The sequence below is a fragment of the Sander lucioperca genome, chromosome 11 (genome assembly GCF_008315115.2).
Source record: "Sander lucioperca isolate FBNREF2018 chromosome 11, SLUC_FBN_1.2, whole genome shotgun sequence".
Classification (NCBI taxonomy): Eukaryota; Metazoa; Chordata; class Actinopteri; order Perciformes; family Percidae; genus Sander; species Sander lucioperca.
This window is the reverse complement of record NC_050183.1, coordinates 3383391-3402441: the sequence shown is the minus strand read 5'-3', so window position 1 is coordinate 3402441 and position 19051 is coordinate 3383391. Positions and strand designations below refer to the sequence as shown.

At 39.7% G+C, this 19051-nt stretch overlaps 1 protein-coding gene across 1 annotated transcript in view; it reads right to left on the bottom strand.

Annotated features, from left to right (window-relative positions):
* Positions 1-128: 128 nt before the first annotated feature.
* Positions 129-19051, bottom strand: part of ppp1r2 (protein phosphatase 1, regulatory (inhibitor) subunit 2) — a 24470-nt gene continuing 5547 nt past the window's right edge. The window contains exons 2-6 of the mRNA XM_031307256.2: positions 12959-13066; positions 11587-11670; positions 6158-6264; positions 4291-4485; positions 129-2783 (exon numbers count right to left, since the gene is read on the bottom strand). Coding sequence (XP_031163116.1) covers positions 2764-2783; positions 4291-4485; positions 6158-6264; positions 11587-11670; positions 12959-13066 — 514 coding nt within the window. The 3' untranslated portion in view covers positions 129-2763. The remainder of the gene's footprint in view (positions 2784-4290; positions 4486-6157; positions 6265-11586; positions 11671-12958; positions 13067-19051) is intronic.

Here is a 19051-nt window from a genome sequence, read left to right as displayed (position 1 = left end):
AGAGAAAACACCAACCATATTATTCTGGGGGGGGGTCGTGACTCGAAAAAGGTTGAGAACCACTGATCTAGAGGATTTAATCAGCTTTTAGGTATCTCTTCAGATCAAACATAAGCCACAACAGTTAATCGTTTCTAACAACTTTTGTTTAATGATAGAAGACAAAACCAAAAATGAACATACAATCTGATGATTAAAGACATGCAAACTGGAAATACAAAAACGCATGGATTTAAAATCCATGTCATTTTTGAGACCGACAGTGCTCAACAGTCTGTCATCCTTAGAAAACAAACCAAACAGGGCAGACGTGGTGCAATAACAAAAAGCGAGACAGTGGACACGTGAGGCAAAACAAACAGTAACACGGAGCATAGCCTGTTCATTTTACACACATGTACATAAATACATAAGAGGCACATTCGACAGTTAATGACCACCTACGGGGTGATCACGTCAGTCACGTTTTGGACAATTTTGTCCTTTCGTCTTAAGCGAGAACATTTAACAAATCATCTCAACTTCTCTGCAGTTGTCTTTTCTATCTGTTCACAAATTCAGTGGACACAATAGAAGACAACGGTATCGTCAATCTGTATTACCAGACATATTCCTGTTTCTCTACAATAATCGTGCAATAATGAACTGCTTGGTACGAGCTTGTTGGTTGGTGGAAATGGCCGAAAGGAAGTTGCTTTAACCTCTATCACGGAGAAAAAAACACCACCAAATACTAAACTACAAGAACAAAATAAAGTACAAAGAGATTGCAGAAGTCATATTGTTGGTCTATGATCTTTTGTATTTCCATAATACAGAGCTCAACCTTTTCAATCACAGTGAAGAATTAAAGGGTCAGAAGAAAATTAAGAGATCACAACACAAGACATACTCAGGGTTCCTACATAATTTTCTCTCAGACCGTTGGGTTCTTCGTTCGACTGTCTAGTGAAGTCATACAGTGTGTAGCTGAGAATACTTCCCTAGAAAGAAAGACCCCAAGAAGACAGTCAATTACTTTAGGAGTGCAATTTAGGTCGCACCAGGATCATTGTCTTTTTCCCATAATACTTTTGTCAAATCTAACAATTTTTTAAGACTTGTTAGTAACTTTACTTACACTTGTAGAAACCCCAGACATTACAAAAATCTTTAAAAACGCCTCAAATAAGCCCTAGTGGTTAACTTCACTGCCAACATCTGCGTTAACTAAAGTCAGTAGCATCAGTAACTTTCTTGGACATTCCCACGCTGCATCGTACAAGACACTTAAGTAGATCCGACAACATTAAATAAAAGTGTAATGAAGACTGGGAAAAAATTATAAACACAAACTAGACTGTACCTTCCTCAAAATAATTTACTCACAAACTGTCTTGTGAAGCTTCTTTGTGAGATCTACATAAGAGCCTGCTGCTTAAAGCTGTAACTCGTTAAAGATGGGACAATGTCCTGTTTAATCAGTGGCAAATGCTGGAACTCTGATGTGGGACTTCAACATCATCCCTCCTTCAGTCTTAAAAAGATAAAATGTGTTAAATGCCAATTTCCTTACCTTACTGCTATGGCCAGGAAAAACAAAGGGGCCTGACTCAGTCTGGACTGAACATTTTGAAATGTTTATGACCAGCTTGTCCTGCAATCTTTCCTTCCGCAAATCAATTTAAATGCGGATTTTTATTGAAAGAAGTTTCTACGGTCTGGTTCTATGAGGTATACATGTTTGTTTTTTTTAATTGCCAGTATTTTACGTTTGGGGTCGTGTTCTTGCTTGTAAAGAGAGAAGGTAAATAAGAAGTTCTGGGGCACAATCAGCAAAGTGCCAGTATATATACTACTTATAATCTGTGTTGTTTTACTTGATCGGAAGCAAATAGCCATACAGTTGACTGCAAGCATCAAAGTGAGACACCACAGCATACATGTGTCAATTAATAGTATATATTGTTGGTTGTATGGTATCAAATATGGATGTTTTTTTATAATGAAATCTGGATTATGTAGGTCATGTTGTCTTGTACTATTAGAGACTAATACATGGCGCCTAAATGATCATAACACTCTTATGCCAATATGAATAGCTTACCTGAATTACCAGGTAAAACAAAGACAACAACCTAACTGGTCATCATTGTGTCCAACTTTACCACAAAATGTACTGAAGGGTGAAAGAAAATGCAACCAAGTGGTGGGTCACAAAGCAAAACAAAAATAAAAGCCGCCTGACGTGTGCCCAGTATAAGGGCTGTCGTCATGTCTCAGATATGCCTTTACTGAGGCCGTGGGGTTTCCCCTGGCTTCCTCCAGGGCTGACGTACTGGCTCTGTGGCCTGCAGAAGGACTGTGGAGCGGCCAGATGCGAGTCCTAGTAGCCAACCGTTTTTTTTGTTTTGTTTTTAGATGGCCTTGATCCTCCTTTCAGGGTCAGAATGACAAATTCTTCAGTGCGATGCCAGTCCAGAGGAGGTAGGAGAGGAAATTCTTGGCAACAGGAGAGGGGAGAAGGGAGCAACAGTCTTCTCTTGTGTGTTGAACTGATTCTGGGAGTTCAAATCCAGAGTATTTGAAGGTTATATTGCGCAGTTCTGATGAACAGTAGAAGACAGACAGGTGACCAGGAGGTTATGGCTGTTGAGGTTTGTTCTAGCGGTGGTGAAGCGGTGTCTGCTGTACGGCCCAGCGTTAAAATCACAGAGTGCAGTGGCATTGTCTGTCTGGATCTGCAGCCGACATACAGGGCTGAAGGTGGGAGAGAAGCCTCATCTACGAGTCCAGAGAATCAGCTGGAGAACAAACAAGAGACAAACAGGCAGACAAACGTGAGAACAGAAAGATAGGCTGAGATAGAAAAAAATAGAAATGTATTATTTCCCCAATTTCTTTTCTTCTCTTTGTACTTTGATCCTCCAAATAGAGTAGCTTGGGGAACAAATTCCCCATTAAACATGGGTTACATCTCTTCCACAAAAGAACTCGACATCTTGTTTCATATCTTCAGTACAACTAGTATCAGAAAGTTAGTTAGCCCTCAAGTGATGTACACGTGTTTTATTCTCAAGCTAGAGTTCTTGTTTTGTTTTTACCTTTGATGCAACCTCTGGGGATCACTTTATTTTACAAACTGACAATGCAGTCATTGTATGTTTTAAGTTTAACAAAGAACTAATCACTGTCTGAAGAGTTATTAGCCGTCACAAGCCAGTAAAATCTATTTTTTGTTGATGAAATATTAGTAGGCATGTCCAATAGGGCTGAACGATACATCGAATTTTCATCGTCATCGCGATATGAACTAGCGCGATGAACACATCGCAACAGACAGCCTGACACGATGAATAAGGGAAAACAGTTTACACACTGAGACGACGCGAAGCGTAATACGTCTCCATAGCAGCAGGCGGCGCTGCTCTGTATTGTTTCCATTAACAGTCTGATGATTTCACAGAAAATGAAAACCGGCAGCTGATTGGACGAACGCGTCACGTGGTTCTTTTTTCTCCGGAAATTCACAGCCAGACTGTCATGGCGTCTCGTTCAGAATACGATCTCATATTGTACTAAAATAGTTCACCGAAACGTGTTTCTGAAAACATTTTAAGCGAGAAATAGGCCGTGCAGTTGCTGAATCTGTCTTCATTTCAGATCAACAAAGGTCAGTTTAAAAGATTTTCGTCGAACATTAATTTCTTATAGTTATAATGCCTCATTTATGTGTAATTTGTTCAATAAAAGCATGTCAAAAATTTTATTTCTTTATTCAGTGGGAATAGGCTATTCAATGTTTAGGTTCGCAAAGAACCTATTAAAGCACTAAGACATGGGAACAGTATAGCTAACATTCACATTTGAATATTTATCGCAAGTCATATCGTCATCGCAATATTAAACAATGTTATCGCACATCGCAGCTTTTCCTCATATCGTGCAGCCCTAATGTCCAAAACAGGGTTGCTATATTGGCATCAGGGCAGATCAAAGTGATCGTTATGTGACAAATCCTGTTTCATAACCCATGCCACTAGATTACTTCTCCTGATGCACAGCTTTGTGGGTAAAACTGAAACACAGGGCGGCACAAACAACAGGAGCCAGTGGTTTAATCTAACGTTATCCACACTCGCAGCGTGCATCAGTGCACAAAACCATTATTTCTAAACCTCTTCACTTCAGCCGTATTTTGAAGGTGTACTACACCACTACGCTGGTTTAAACATGCTGAAAAACTGTTTGACTGGAAAGTGTCCAAATGATTCATCTGGGTGTGCACAGTGACAGTCTCCCTCTCCTTACCTTCCTGTGGCGGGTCAACACTGATCTCCTCCGTCTCCTCTGTGTCCTCCCTAGCCTCTTCTGTGTCGTCCCTCATCTCTTCGTCTTCATCCTCGTCTTCTTCCAGCTCGCTGGCAATGAGCTGGCGGGCCAGCTTGATGTTCAGGCCCTCGTTGTAGTGCATCTTTCGCATCATCTGAAAATGCGTCTTTTTGGCTGCAGAGGAAGATACATTAAAATCGCTTTAATTTGCCAAAAGCAATGGGTGCATGCACAATTTAGGGTGGTAAATTATACTACTATTATGATTCTACTGCTTAAAAACAATCGTTCAACCTTTTCATCATCATCGACAGAATGACTTTCACACATGGAAGCTGCTCAGTAAAAATCTTCTTCAGCCTTTAAACTGACTTTAAAAAGGGGTCAGACGCCAAATGGGACACAGTGAGCCAACTGATGAGGCTTATTTTAGTAAACAATAACTGGTAACACTTTACTTGAAGGTATCTACATAAGAGTGACATGACACTGTCATGACACAGTCATGGACACATGAACCCTAACCATAACTTGTCATGACAAAAACCAAATGACACTTACTAAAAGAAGTGTTATGTCATAAACGTTTATGACTTGTTTATAATGTTTATGACACGTTCATGACCGTGTCATGTCACTCTTATGTAGATACCTTCAAGTAAAGTGTAACCCAATAACTTTCAAGTGTTCGCTGCAACCTTGAGATGGATGGTAATTACACTAAAATAAGGTAAAGGGAGGGTGTGACAGACTTTATGCGAGGCTACGAAAGGCTATGCTGGGCTCGGTTTCTGTGTGATGTGCCACTGACCAATTTTGGATATCTAGGATTTGTGCACATTTGTAACAGGTGGAGATGCAAAGTAAACAGTAAAGGTAGGAATGAGGTATATTTAAGCAGCAATGAAGTCTCTTAAGTTGACATTAACAGTTTTAAATTACTTTGGATATTAACTCTCCCAAAAGACAAATTACTTTACACAAACAGATTTGTTTTTACATATTATTCCATTCATTCATGTTTAAAAAGGGTTATTTCTAAAATACTTTCTAAAGAAATAAGTATACTAGACCAGCTATATTATCTGCCCAGAGTATGTCTTGTATTTTGTGTTGACCTCACAGTAGAACTATGTGACATGTGAAAATATTTAATGTAAAACATTCCTACAGTCTCTTCATCTGCAGCTCCAAACTGATGCTAAAACTGTCCTATAGGTGACACAAGTTGGCACGTCTAGAACTGTGTCAAAAACTGCTGAGGCCGCAGCTCTGCAGTGGAATCATATCGATTGGCAGGACTGTTCTTTGGCTTTTACCTGCATAGCTCAGATATGAATGTGAAACAACAAGCAAGCAAAAATAGAAATAGAAATGTACTATACAGCTCAACTCACATCTCTGAATCTGAGAGCGAGAGATAATGTTTATGATAATGTATATATAATTAATACAAAAAACAATCTTGATGTGTTAATGTTTATGTACTGTCCGAAACTTTCATTCTAATAAAGGTCCTTTAAATTGTGTGAGAGAGAGAGAGAGAGAGAGAGAGAGAGAGAGAGAGAGAGAGAGAGAGAGAGAGAGAGAGAGAGAGAGAGAGAGAGAGAGTGAGTGAGTGAGTGAGTGAGTGAGTGAGAGATGTGAACATAAAAGGTCAGAGAACGGTCAAAAGAATACTGACACAGTTGGTGTGTGTGTGTGTCTGTGTGTGTGTGCATGCGTCTTGAAAGAGCACACAGAACACTAGAGCCCTCTCCACCAGCACTTCACTGTGGACTGTCACCCTCACAGCTGCAGAGGACACGTTGTATTAAGATGGAGGGTAAAAATAAACAGGTTATACCTTGTTCTTCAGGAGTCAGGTCCTCGGCCTCCTCCTCACTGCTCTCTTCGTCTTCTTCTTCTTCTTCCTTCATGAAGCGAGGCTCTGAGCCCTCGGCTGCCACCAGCCTTGAAAGAAGATAAAAACAGGCCGGAAGGGACACGAAATAAGTTAATAAGAATTAACAATGAAATGCTCAGTAGTGTTTTAACCACATTAAGGGACCGAATAGAAACAGGAAATCAACAATAGCTCCTCCAAAAGCCATTGAGGAGAGATTAAAAAACTGAAAAAGGCTTTCTATTGAGGAAAACAGACACGGGAGGAAGACAGATGGAGAGATATTAGGCGAGGGAAAGGAGAGAATAAGCACAGTGAGAGTGAAGAGATGTGAGCGTGTGCAAGTACTCAAGCATGAGACTGCAAACAACCAGAGTTACTACCCCCATCTCTCACACTCACTAAGAGCTTTAACAGCAGAGGACCAAATGAATAACGGTTTACGGCTCAGCGGATGGACAGTGCAACGGCCCCGGGGAAGCTCCCATTTACAGTACTCCTGCTGTCCCACAAACTGGCCTGATTCACCCAGAAAGAAGACCATCAATTCCCCTACAGTTTCTAAATGCACCAATAATGGTACCAGACATCAGAGGCAGATAAAGACATACAGGAAGAAAAGAAGGGAGAAGGTGTAAGTGCTGCAGTGAATTGGAGACAAGGGAAGTCAATTTTAGAAAAGCATAGTTGGATAAGTAGGATGAGAGAAGCGAGTAGGAGTGGATGTTGGAGAGATTAAACAACAACAGGACAGAGAAAAAGAGCAGCTGTTGTACTATCTAGAGGGTTTAGAGTAAAACAATGGAAGGCACTGCGTGTGGAAGAAAAGGCGGCTAATTGACTTGCAAGCCTGGAGCTAATCACTATCCTCTTTGTGGAGCACACACTCAAACTAGCTCACCCCATCATCACAGCATCAATGCACTTACGTAAGTGTGATGGCCCACAGCAAATAGACTTCTCAAACTCCCATTACCATTCAGAAGATAGCTCGGAGTGGCAGTCTGGCAGATACACATTTGTTAACACAGGAAGACTTTTCAGGGTGAAGTTATTCACCCTGCTTATCTCCGTTTGCTTCTGCTCATCTACAAGTTACTATGTGATTAACTCTTTTGATGAAACCACTGTTCTTCAATATGCTCTCACTCGCTTTAGTGACATTAGCCAAATTAGTTTCATGCATATCGTATACGTACAGTAAGATTGTAAAAGAAGTTTGAGAAAAAAAACACATAATGGAGACACAGAGGCTTTTTTTTTTTACAGCTATCTTTCTTGGTTGGAACAAACTAGGACATGTCCCCATGAGTATTTGTCAAACCAAGTACTGACAGACCTGCAGTGAAAAATACTGCTGCCTGATATGGAGGAAATATTTATTCATAATTCAAATTGAAAGTCCAAAGAGAAAACGAAGCAAGATCAAATTAAAAATATTATTTTTTTAAATTTTCCATTGATCAAATTAAAAATATTATTTTTTTTTTTTTTTTTTTTCCATTTGGCTTTTCCATTTGGATTTAATATTTGGCTTTTGAATTTAAATTTAACATTGGCTTTTACTTTGGATTTAATATTTGGCTTTTGAATTTAAATTTAACATTGGCTTTTAATTTGGATTTAATATTTGGCTTTTCGATTTCAATTTAACATTGGATTTTCATTTGGATTTAATATTTGGCTTTTGAATTTACATTTAACATTGGCTTTTCATTTGGACTTGACACATGTCAATGTAAATGAGGAGGCGTGGCCCAAAGGCTGGTGGGAGGGTCTGAAACGAAAGGGGTGCAGAGGCCCCTTATGAACAGCAGGGGGAGCTGACTGCTGGGGAGCACACTGTTGAGCATCTGTCTGCAGCTTGGCCACAAGGCTGGCTTAGCCTCTTATTTCACATGATAGAAACTGATGATGTAGGCTAAACACAAACGACATTTCATGCAACAACAGTGAAGTTTTCATGTAGATACTATAATTGGGCCCGTGTTAGTGAGGACTAGATTAGGACTGTATTTAAAGCTGATTCTGGTTTCCAACTTCGCCCCAGGTGTGTCTGTTTAAAGCACAGACGGAGACAACGTCTCTCTTCTGATGTTTTATTTAATTAAGCAACAGTACAAACATGGGTGTGGGTAGCTCTGCTACGTGTGTTTGTGTGTTGTCAGATCTCGAGGACACACACACACACACACACACACACACACACACACACAATCTCAACCGGGTAGTCATCGTCCGAACTGCGACCTCTCCTTTTTCTTTCTCTCACTTTTTTCTCCGGGTGGTGCGCGCAGTGTGAGGTGCGTGTCCGCGCTATTCTCCGACACGTACTCACAACAATCACTCCTGATTGACGGCCTTTTGTACAGCCTGTGTACTTCTTTGTTCATTTGATTTCCGATTTTGAAACGATATCCAAATTTGAAAAAAGGGTAATTTTAAACCTTGTTAATATTGATGACAATGTGTTCAAACTGAAAACGAGCCATATTTCAGGAAATAAACATTATTCTATTGAGAGACTTCCAGCTGACAGCGGTGTCTGTGCATCAGCAGCATCACTTGCCGGCCGGCAGAGAGGCGATCCCGGCCGCCACCAGCTAGCTGTCCCGTCAGACTGAAGCTTCTGACAACATCGGAGAAAATGTGCAGTTGGCCATCAATGTTTGTGAAACTGCCCATATTCAAACTCTACACAGTTAATTGCTCGCACAAAAAAGTCTCAATAGTGAATTTAGTGGTGAAATAGCAGACAAAAATTGTAAGAAGTTTCCAGTTGTTTGCTGCTGCTGCTACGGCAAACTCCCGATCTAGATTATAGAATTGATTTCTTTTTTATAATTTCCATCTGCTGTTTCACACACGTTTTGCGTTTGAACACATTGTCATCAATATTAACAAGGTTTAAAATGAACCATTTTTCAAATTTGGATATCGTTTTAAAATCGGAAATCAAATGAACAAAAAAGTAGCCTACACAGGCTGTACAAAAGGCCGTCAATCAGGAGTGATTGTTGTGAGTTCGTGTCGGAGAATAGCGCGGACACGCACCTCACACTGCGCGCACCACCCGGAGAAAAAAGTGAGAGAAAGAAAAAGGTTGAGGTCGCAGTTCGGACAATGACTACCTGGTTGAGATTGTGCGTGTGTGTGTGCGTGTGTGCGCGTGTGTGTGTGTGTGTGTGTGTGTGTCCTCGAGCTCTGACAACACACAAACACACGTAGCAGAGCTACCCACACCCATGTTTGTACTGTTGCTTAATTAAATAAAACATCAGAAGAGAGACGTTGTCTCCGTCTGTGCTTTAAACAGACACACCTGGGGCGAAGTTGGAAACCAGAATCAGCTTTAAATACAGTCCTAATCTAGTCCTCACTAACACGGGCCCAATTATAGTATCTACATGAAAACTTCACTGTTGTTGCATGAAATGTGGTTTGTGTTTAGCTTACATCATCAGTTTCTATCATGTGAAATAAGAGGCTAAGCCAGCCTTGTGGCCAAGCTGCAGACAGATGCTCAACAGTGTGCTCCCCAGCAGTCAGCTCCCCCTGCTGTTCATAAGGTGCCTCTGCATCCCTTTCGTTTCAGACCCTCCCACCAGCCTTTGGGCCACGCCTCCTCATTTACATTGACATGTGTCAAGTCCAAATGAAAAGCCAATGTTAAATGTAAATTCAAAAGCCAAATATTAAATCCAAATGAAAATCCAATGTTAAATTGAAATCGAAAAGCCAAATATTAAATCCAAATTAAAAGCCAATGTTAAATTTAAATTCAAAAGCCAAATATTAAATCCAAATGGAAAAGCCAAATGGAAAATTTAAAAAAAATAATAATATTTTTAATTTGATCTTGCTTCGTTTTCTCTTTGGACTTTCAATTTCTGTTTGGACTTTCAATTTGAATTATGAATAAATATTTCCTCCATAGCCTGAGCAGTCTGAGGACATGCCAAATGTATACTGCTGACCTTCACCAAGGTTCTCTCAGCTCGAAGTTTGTCAAGATGCATTTAGTAAACCCAGCCTGGAGCACTGTCAAAGGCAGCAGTGCAGTCTGGGAGTGAGTGTACTGCCTACTGTGTTTGCATGCTGTCAAATATATGGCACAACTTTCTGCCTGGACAAATCTGTCCTGGAGGCTGCAGCTGAGCAGCTGTTGCATTACACAACCACTAACTGGGAGGTTACAACTACCTTCATCCCACTGCTCCCGGGGCACGCAATATAAAATGTTGTGATACACCAGATGGCAAATAGAATACATTTAAAATATAAGAACGAAAAAATGAAGTTGAGGGATAAATTGATTCATATGTTACCAGGGAAAGACAATGTTTCGACAACAATACTATTGCAACTTCTTTGGCACTGCTGTCTTTTGATGTGGTACTAGCCGGCAGTTCAGTGTGGCCGCTGGCTCGGGTGAAATCTCTCTCTTTTTCTCTCTGTATGCTTGTCTGGCCAACAACAAAGCCTAACTTTACTTTTAATGTTATTAAACACAGGGAAATATTCTCCCCTCTACTACTACTAATACTACTTCCGTAAGCCTACTTCCTTGCTTACTGCTGCACCTGCAATGATTAAAATGAAGAGAACGACACTATATGATTGCCTGTCTCCACAAAACCATCTGTTGAGTGTTTGATTGTAATTTATTTGTGCTTTAGAACGAAATGGCTGTGAAACAATCCTATAATAAGTTTTATTTCTGTCATTCACAGCTCCTTTGCGTCATCTCTCTTTCTCTTCGCTCACCCAAGCTCGCAGCGCAACGTCTCTGCAGAGAGCCTACTGTACAATAAAGAATTCAAGTACAAAACACTAGGTCCTGTGGTGTACTGCTGGACTGGAGTATGTGACCATGTTAGCTGTTCACGGAATATGACGTGTAAACACCCCCCGCCCATTTCCAGCATGTGATGTAACTGGTATGCATTCCTCCCAGGTTGTGACCCAGGTCATATCTGAATTGTCATGACCTGGGATCAACCCATGTTGACTGGCTTGGCTTGAATTGACAAAACAGAAGTTGAACACGAGTCAGATAACCCTGGTCATTGAAAGGACGTCAGAGGCTATACAGTAAATACACTCTTATCAGTTACTGTTACAACCCATTCTTGTTGGAGGACATTGGTGTTTTGAGGTGTGGCTACACCTGAGAGCGCAAACGATTTTTCGCCCTTTTCCAGGTTACATTTGTACTTCACTAAAAATTTTGAATGCTACGCACTGCACCAGCAACTACAGAACAATTAAAATCTAAAAAGGTAGCCGTTACAGTGGCCAACCTTATCCTTTCATTCATTGCTTGAATTTCTCCCATTTCTACCTCTGTACTGGGTTCGTACTTGTCTCCCTTCATTCACACTTCTTACTTTGATGCCAGGTCATCAGCTGCGAGTCCACTGTGGCCGTCCGAGTCACTCAGCGCCCCTTCATCTTCGTCTTCCCCCACCATCCTGAAAGAGAGAAATTAATTGAATAAGGATAAGCCCAAAATGAGGCTAAGGAGGGAAGACTGAGAAGGAAAGGGAATACAGAGACGAACCAAACAGACATGTTGATAGAGGGTTTATAGGGTAGTGAGGAAGGAGACAGTAAAGAGGACCCTGAGGGGAGAAAGAGGAAAGGTCCGTGACAAGGGTGACCTTCCCTGCAAAACCCTGGCATATTGGATTACAAACCTGCTGAGACACACAGCAACTCAACTCTCCTACACTGGCACTGGTTAGCGCTTTAACCCTCATGTTGTCCTCAGGTCCAATTTGACCCGTTTTCAAAATGTCAAAATATGTTTGTTTTTTTATAAAAATTACCCAAATATTTGATGGATTCCATACAATGCTCTTCGCACGTACAATTCATGATCACTTCCCAATTTTGGATGTTTTATTCAAGTTCAAAAAAATTGAAATGGTTTCTAAACTGTATTCTGACTAAACTTTGACTCTTTGAAGTCTCTGATTATCCATCAACATACGTTCCTCTAATATTAGTCTAAATATTTCATAATTTCTGCTTTTTTAACTCAAAAATGAGGTATAATTTCCTACAAATGAGGATTATTGTGCATGAATTCCAAAATGAGTGTAAACCTGGTGGTAATAACTTGCTGTTAGTGGTGTTTGGGTAACAAAAGCAGCAAAAACGTTTAAAAAAAAGCGACAAAACATAGAAAAAAGCATCAAAAGTGTCGAAGAAAGGGATATAAATGTCAGAAAAAGCGTCAAAAAGGTGTTCATTTTTAATTTTGACCCGGGAGGACAACAAGTGCACGGTCGACGGGAAGACAACACAAGGGTTAAACTGATCATTTTAAGGGTACACTCTGTGGTGTTACACATTTCTTTTTTTTTATTTTATGATTTTATTTGTGCATATAAAATAAAAAAGAAGAAATATACAATAACATAATAAAATGCAAAGGTGAGATTAAAAAGAAAACCTAAGGTCTTGTAAAAGGAACCCACCTAACATTGAAATTAAAGACAGCTGTACATGCTGCAACACATTTGCAAATGAACATAAATGTTGTTTTTTTTAAATACTTAAAGGAAAGAAAAAATATATAAATTTAAAAGAAAGTGAGAAAAGAAAAAAATATATATATTACAGTAAAATATTGACAGTGCGTTTAGCCTATACACTGTATCATAACTAACATTTACATACTGCTGTACAGGATCAACTGAATCCAACTTTATCAATGGAAACAGACATAGGGAAATGTTGACAGAAGGCTCTGACCTGTTGTAAGGTGTGCTGGGTTCATCTATCTTCATCAGGCCATAGTCTTTGTCAGCCGGATGGTACGTGGCCAGGATGTTCATCTCATCCCATTTCTGGGATTTCTTCCTATAAAAGGATCAAAGCAAATGCAGTGAGGTGAAAACGAGGGCTAAATGGACAGACAATCCATTTGGACCACTGTGCACCAGCATCCCACCCACAGATTCCTCCAGGCTTTTTGTTCAGAATTACTCTAATCCTTGCTGCCCTTTCAAATCCTTAGAGGAAATGAACAGAAGCAAAGACTAAATCAGCACAGAATGAGACATTTTGTTTAAGAGCATAAAGAGAGAACACCTGCCCGTATAGTTCAAGAGAGAGGAAGTGGAAGTATATATATATATATATATATATATATTTTTTTTTTTTTTTTTTTTTTTTTTTAAATGCATCCACTTTCAAATGCATTCCACTGCCAATCATTTTTTTGTTATGAATTTTGTTATATTGTATTTTACGTGTCATTTGGTTTCTGTAGCCCCACTCTCCATTTTCTTTCCTCTTTTCAGTTTACTGTAAGCCTGTGCAGTTCTCATTCTCTGATTAGCACATTGTTTACTTCTTTTTCAAACTTTTTTTATCCTTTTATTTTCCAAACAAACTAAGCTGAAACCTTCAGCTACAACACCAGTGGCTTTGAGAGTTATCTGGCTTGAATTAAACCACCTCTGCTCTCGCTAGCCTCTCCTGCCAAGACACTGTGCATCAGTCCTGACCTTGTTCATGGAACAAAAGGTTGGGTATCACGGGACACAGGCAGGGGGTGGGAAACAGGAGAGAGATTCTAAATCCACAGCCTGCTGCTACAAGCCTGCAGACAGAGCTTCATCACATCTCTCACTCAAAAAAAGACCTGAGCCATGCAGACTTTGCAAATTCACCACATCATTCTCACTAAAGAGGGGGGAGTCCTCCTAAGGCCCCAGATAAGCTGCAAATCAGAGGAAGTATAAAGAATCAATTATCATATTCTTTCCTGTTAATGCCCTATGTGGCAAACCCTGAGTTTCTGGCACTTTATACAGTTACATAAATCAACTGAGATCAACTTCTTATGCCGGTGAAAAGGGCTATATAGTGGCCAGGGTGGGAAATTGGGTGACTTTGCCTTGTATACCAGCCACAGGGGCAGGTGGATTGTAAAACATTCCTTGTAACGGATTGGACAGCTTTTGTCAAAGAATGCTGTTGCTAAGAAACAATGCACAATGCTTATATGAGTTGCGTTACTTTACTGCTAATGAATGCCCAACATTTCTGGATTTTTCTGCTTCATAATAAAAACATTCAAATACCAAAATAACGGAGGACTTTTATTGTGAAGAAGTTATAGGAAACGAAACCGTTCACAGCCGCGGCTTTGACCACGCATATTTCCGTCAACTTCAGACTTTTTGTCAAGTAGTTTTCAGCGATCGTCCGTGACACCATGTAGCTGAGCTGAGGTACAGACGAAACGAAAATTATCGGTTAAAAACATGTGGCGACATATCCCCGGTGTTACGAGGCCTGCCACGGAGTCAGCATTAGCTATGAATGTACAAACTGTTGAGGGCAAAGTAAAGAAAAAGAGAAGGCAGACTACTTTTCGAACAAGTGGCGCATTGACAAAACGTACAGCGAAAGACCATGCAAAACATTTCAGACCGTCCTGCCAGCCTGTATTAAACATCAATGTACGCTCGAACGATTTTTCAGTCGCTGAAAGCTGCTGCTGTTTTAATCCTGTCAGCTCTCTGCTGCTCAGTTCCACCCACACACACCCAGACAAAACCCCAACCACCCACACACACCTACACCCACACCCACACCCACACCCACACGGTGGATGCAGGAAAAAACGGAGATGAGACGTACACGATGACCTAAATTGAGGACAGCTACGGTCGTTATTGTAAGTGCAATGATAAGTTAAAGTCCAATAAGTACTTTATAAAACCGTATGAATGTATGTCCCAGAATAGGAAATTAGCAATGTAAAGATCAACAAGCCACTGACAGAAATGTTCAAATTTGATTCATTCAATAAATTATAATTTTTTGTCTTAAATCCACCAGCCATTTTCATATTATACCAACATTTGCAGCATCCTGAGCCTTTTTGCCTTTTTGGAAAGGTTACTAGGAAAACTCAGCCCAGAGTAATTTTATTCTCCCCAAAATAAGTTTCCTTTTTATTTTTAAAGAACTATACAAAAAAGCAACTTTCACTGTCTCTCGCAACTTCATTGCAACAAAAATACAAAAGACATTGCAACTTTTATCGACATTGTTTACAAAAGCTCCCGCAAAATCAGGCATTTTGGGCCGCAACAATCTCAAAAAAAGGTCGCAAAATCCTGGAGGGACTGATTAATGCTATGTTACTGAGAGATGAGTCAAACACAATTTTACCATGGTCTCGCAGGCTTTTTTTCCACATCACTTTTTATTTGCCTATATTAATAAAATATGTATTAATAATAAAAAATAATGTATTGAAGCAATTCAAAAAATGCTAGTGCACTTTCTTTCATAAATTTGAATTCCGGAAAAGGTGGCTGGTAAAAAATATAAGTGGCTGGTAAAATTAAGTATCCACCAGCCACAGTGGCTGGTGGGCAAAAAAGTTAATTTCCCACCCTGATACACTCAGTGGAACACTCAGTTTGTAGTTCGTTTGGTACGCCTCTCTAAACTAATGCAGTCTAAGATAAGAGATCTGCAATAAACCCTAGCTTCATGAAGGTTATTATGTTCTGTTTTGTTGTTACTGTTTTAGAGGTGATGATTCAGCTGTTTAGTAATTTTGTCCACCCTATTTATATCAATGACTCAAGGCTAAATAACAAACAGCTTTTTAGACTAGGACTGCAAAGGGTCAGGAGATTTCGGGACATTTTCCAAGGAAGGTTTGGAAATTAGTATTAGCTATTATACTAGATCTTATGGCATGTTTTGGTTTAAAGGTATGCCCATTTAACTGAATTGTAACCATGCACTGCATTCAGCTCTTCCATCTCATGTATAGAAAATTTGCCAGCATCCCATTAAATACGAATGCAGGTTGGATAGTGAAGGCCTGAGAGCAAAATTATTGGAGAAAATTAGTATTTTTTTTTCTTTTAGGGAATGTTTGTTTTGTTGTTGTTCATTGAAAGATTTATACAATGTTAAATGAATAAACTTATTTAATTAAAAGGTCAACTCAACTAAAATGTTTTCCATTTCTATTAGAAAGGTTTACAATTATGTCTGCTTGTGGTGTCTTTCTATCTGCAAATGACATGGTAAATATAGCCTGAACTAATAACCCCTATTCCCACTTTGTGCTTGTTAATTGTTAATTCCCATAAATTCTTCTTCTTCTCCCAAATTTTCGCCTTGAATATTCCAGGAATTTTGCAACTCTAGACTGCCATCAAAAAATTTTGAGCTTAAAAGGGTTTTGGCCAAGACTCTTACACATAAGTTGACATGAACTAGTACTATAATGAGCTGCTGAGCTGCTTATGAGCAGCAAGGTGGCCTAGCGGTTTGAGAAACCACTCTATAAACAGATAGCAAAGAGGCCAATGTTGTTCATCCTGATAAAATGTCTTTGACCTACAGTGCACTGAACATGCACACTCATTCTATAAATTAGCTACCTTGTTGGCCGGGTTTGTGTAACTGGAACACGCAAAACTACGAAGCACAAAGAGACTGCGTTTACAACACACAGTCAGCAATACAGTTGTTTTATCGGAATCTGGATTCAGAGAAAAGAATATGTGATGCAATTAATATGGTTTTGTTAAGGTATGATAGTTTCATACACTGCTACCTGGAAAACAAGATGGGAAAATAATAATAATAATAATAATAATAATAATAATAATAATACATCTGAGTAATAAACACCACTCCAGAAATGTTCTCAGCAAAGGGCTCTGAGTAACATCTGGGAGAGTGTGTGTTACAATGTTAAGGCATTACTATGTCTGTAGTGCTTCACTATAGAGTGTGTGGTTACACAACATATCCCAGAAGCAGCCAATCATGTTCTATTTCCACCCTTTAATCCACGCACTCATTCAGAGCAAATCATCACAAACAACTGTAATGCAATGATGATGCACCTGCCACTGCAAGAGGGGAAAAAAACAACTACTAGCACACACTAAATATAGAGCTGTATCTTTTATGTTATGATGACTATCTCTTGAGGGTGGTCAATAGCTGGCGACAAAACGCTTCAGGAAAACTCATTAAACAGAGTGAGTCATCATTGAGAGATGAGCTGTGCTATCAGGTAGCATAGTCAGAGAGTAGTGAGGACAGGTCCAGCCCTGTGTTCTCCACTACTGCCTGAACCCACTAAGAGTAACAGCAGCACACCCTCGTTTTACAGTAAAGACGGTGCTCCTTTGGCTCCTTCCTCGGGCAGCAGTAGCTAGTAGCAGATTTAGGACTAAAACAGTTTAAGCCCCATCTGTCATCATCTGCCCAGACTTACAAAGTGCATCAGTGCAGAATCAGAGTAATGAGGAGGGACTGCACATTTAATTCTCTGGCCACATCAGCGGTCAGGGTAAGGTCATGACGTGGAAAAAAGTTCTACAAGTTATGGAAGGGATTTTCACCGTTATACTGACAAGCAGGGTTCAACATTAGCACCATCCACCAGCCAAATGCTGGTAAAATATGCAAGTGGCCGGTAGATTTGCTTCCCTCACCAGCCTAAAAAACAACGGCAATCTATTGAGTGGCCGGTAGAATTTAAACATTCACTGGTCATTTGGCTGGTGGACGAAAAAGTTCATTTTGAACCCTGCAGACAAGTAAAATTAGCATTTGGTGAAGTGAATCAAAATCTGAATTGAGCCAAAAGAACGAAACAACTGCAGCTACAACAATGTATAATTTCAAAGATGAAAGGTTTCATTTTAACAAAATTAGGCTACATCTAATATCCCTGTACCAAGAACATAATAAAGATTGGAGATAATTAAGTATGTTTACTCAGTTTTACTGCCTTGTCCTAAAGCAGTTACTGCTTTTTTATCATTTATCATTAGACAAGCGGTGTTTAGACACCTGTTGATTCAGACTTCATTTGCTGTGCCCACAGTTGGCCTCAGCTGACCTGCACACAGGAGGGTAAACTGTCTGTGTGGTCTAAGTGGTATTTTTCTGTCCACATGTTAAAAAGTCAGATATTCACTAGCTGATAGTCAAACTGTCCATCACACAGTCAGGATGAGGCTCACAAGACAGTGAAGGAGAGATTAAATTTCATGGAAGCATCTATGAATTATATATGACTGGGTGTGAGGCCCGTACATCACTGTTAACTAAATAATAGTGGGTGACTGAAGGGATAACAAAAGTGACTGTGTGGCTGTTGTCTTCATTTCTTATCTTTATATCTTTTGTACAAATTGCACAAAATTATTTTGTAGTTTCAATGGTTCATCTTGGCTTTAGTTAATTTGATGTCTGTAGGTGGTTGTTTCTGCTAACTAAGAGGTGATAAACATTTCTAACAGGTATCGAGGGAGCCATACTCTCATGATTGTAACCAATAGCAACAACTGGTCCATGTTCTTACTATAAATATATCGAGGGAAGCTGAATTGTTTAAACATGGACAGGTGCTCGACCAAATGAATGCTGGTTGGTAGGCATTTGTAGACTTGTTCAGGAAATCCTCTGGGTACTGAATGAGCTGGGAAGGCAATATGATATAATCCACACAATTAAAGCAGATAAAAAGGAAAACATATTCGGGATGCTTTCTGATTTTTTTGTGTACAAAAAGACTACTTCAAGAGAACTCCTTAAGCATAATTTATGATCACAATGGTTCAACACGGTCGGCTGGGAAGAGCAGGTTCGTCTGTACAAACATCTGTATGATTCTTCATGTACAGACCACAGGGAGTCAAACAGCCTTAAATATGTGGTCAGAGAGAGACAGCACACTGGGAAAAGAAGAAACATTCTGCTGGAGAGTGTGGAAAAACATGAGATTATTTTGTCAAAGCTAAAAGAACGGCTTCATGGAAAGAGTGTTCTTAACAGTGTTAC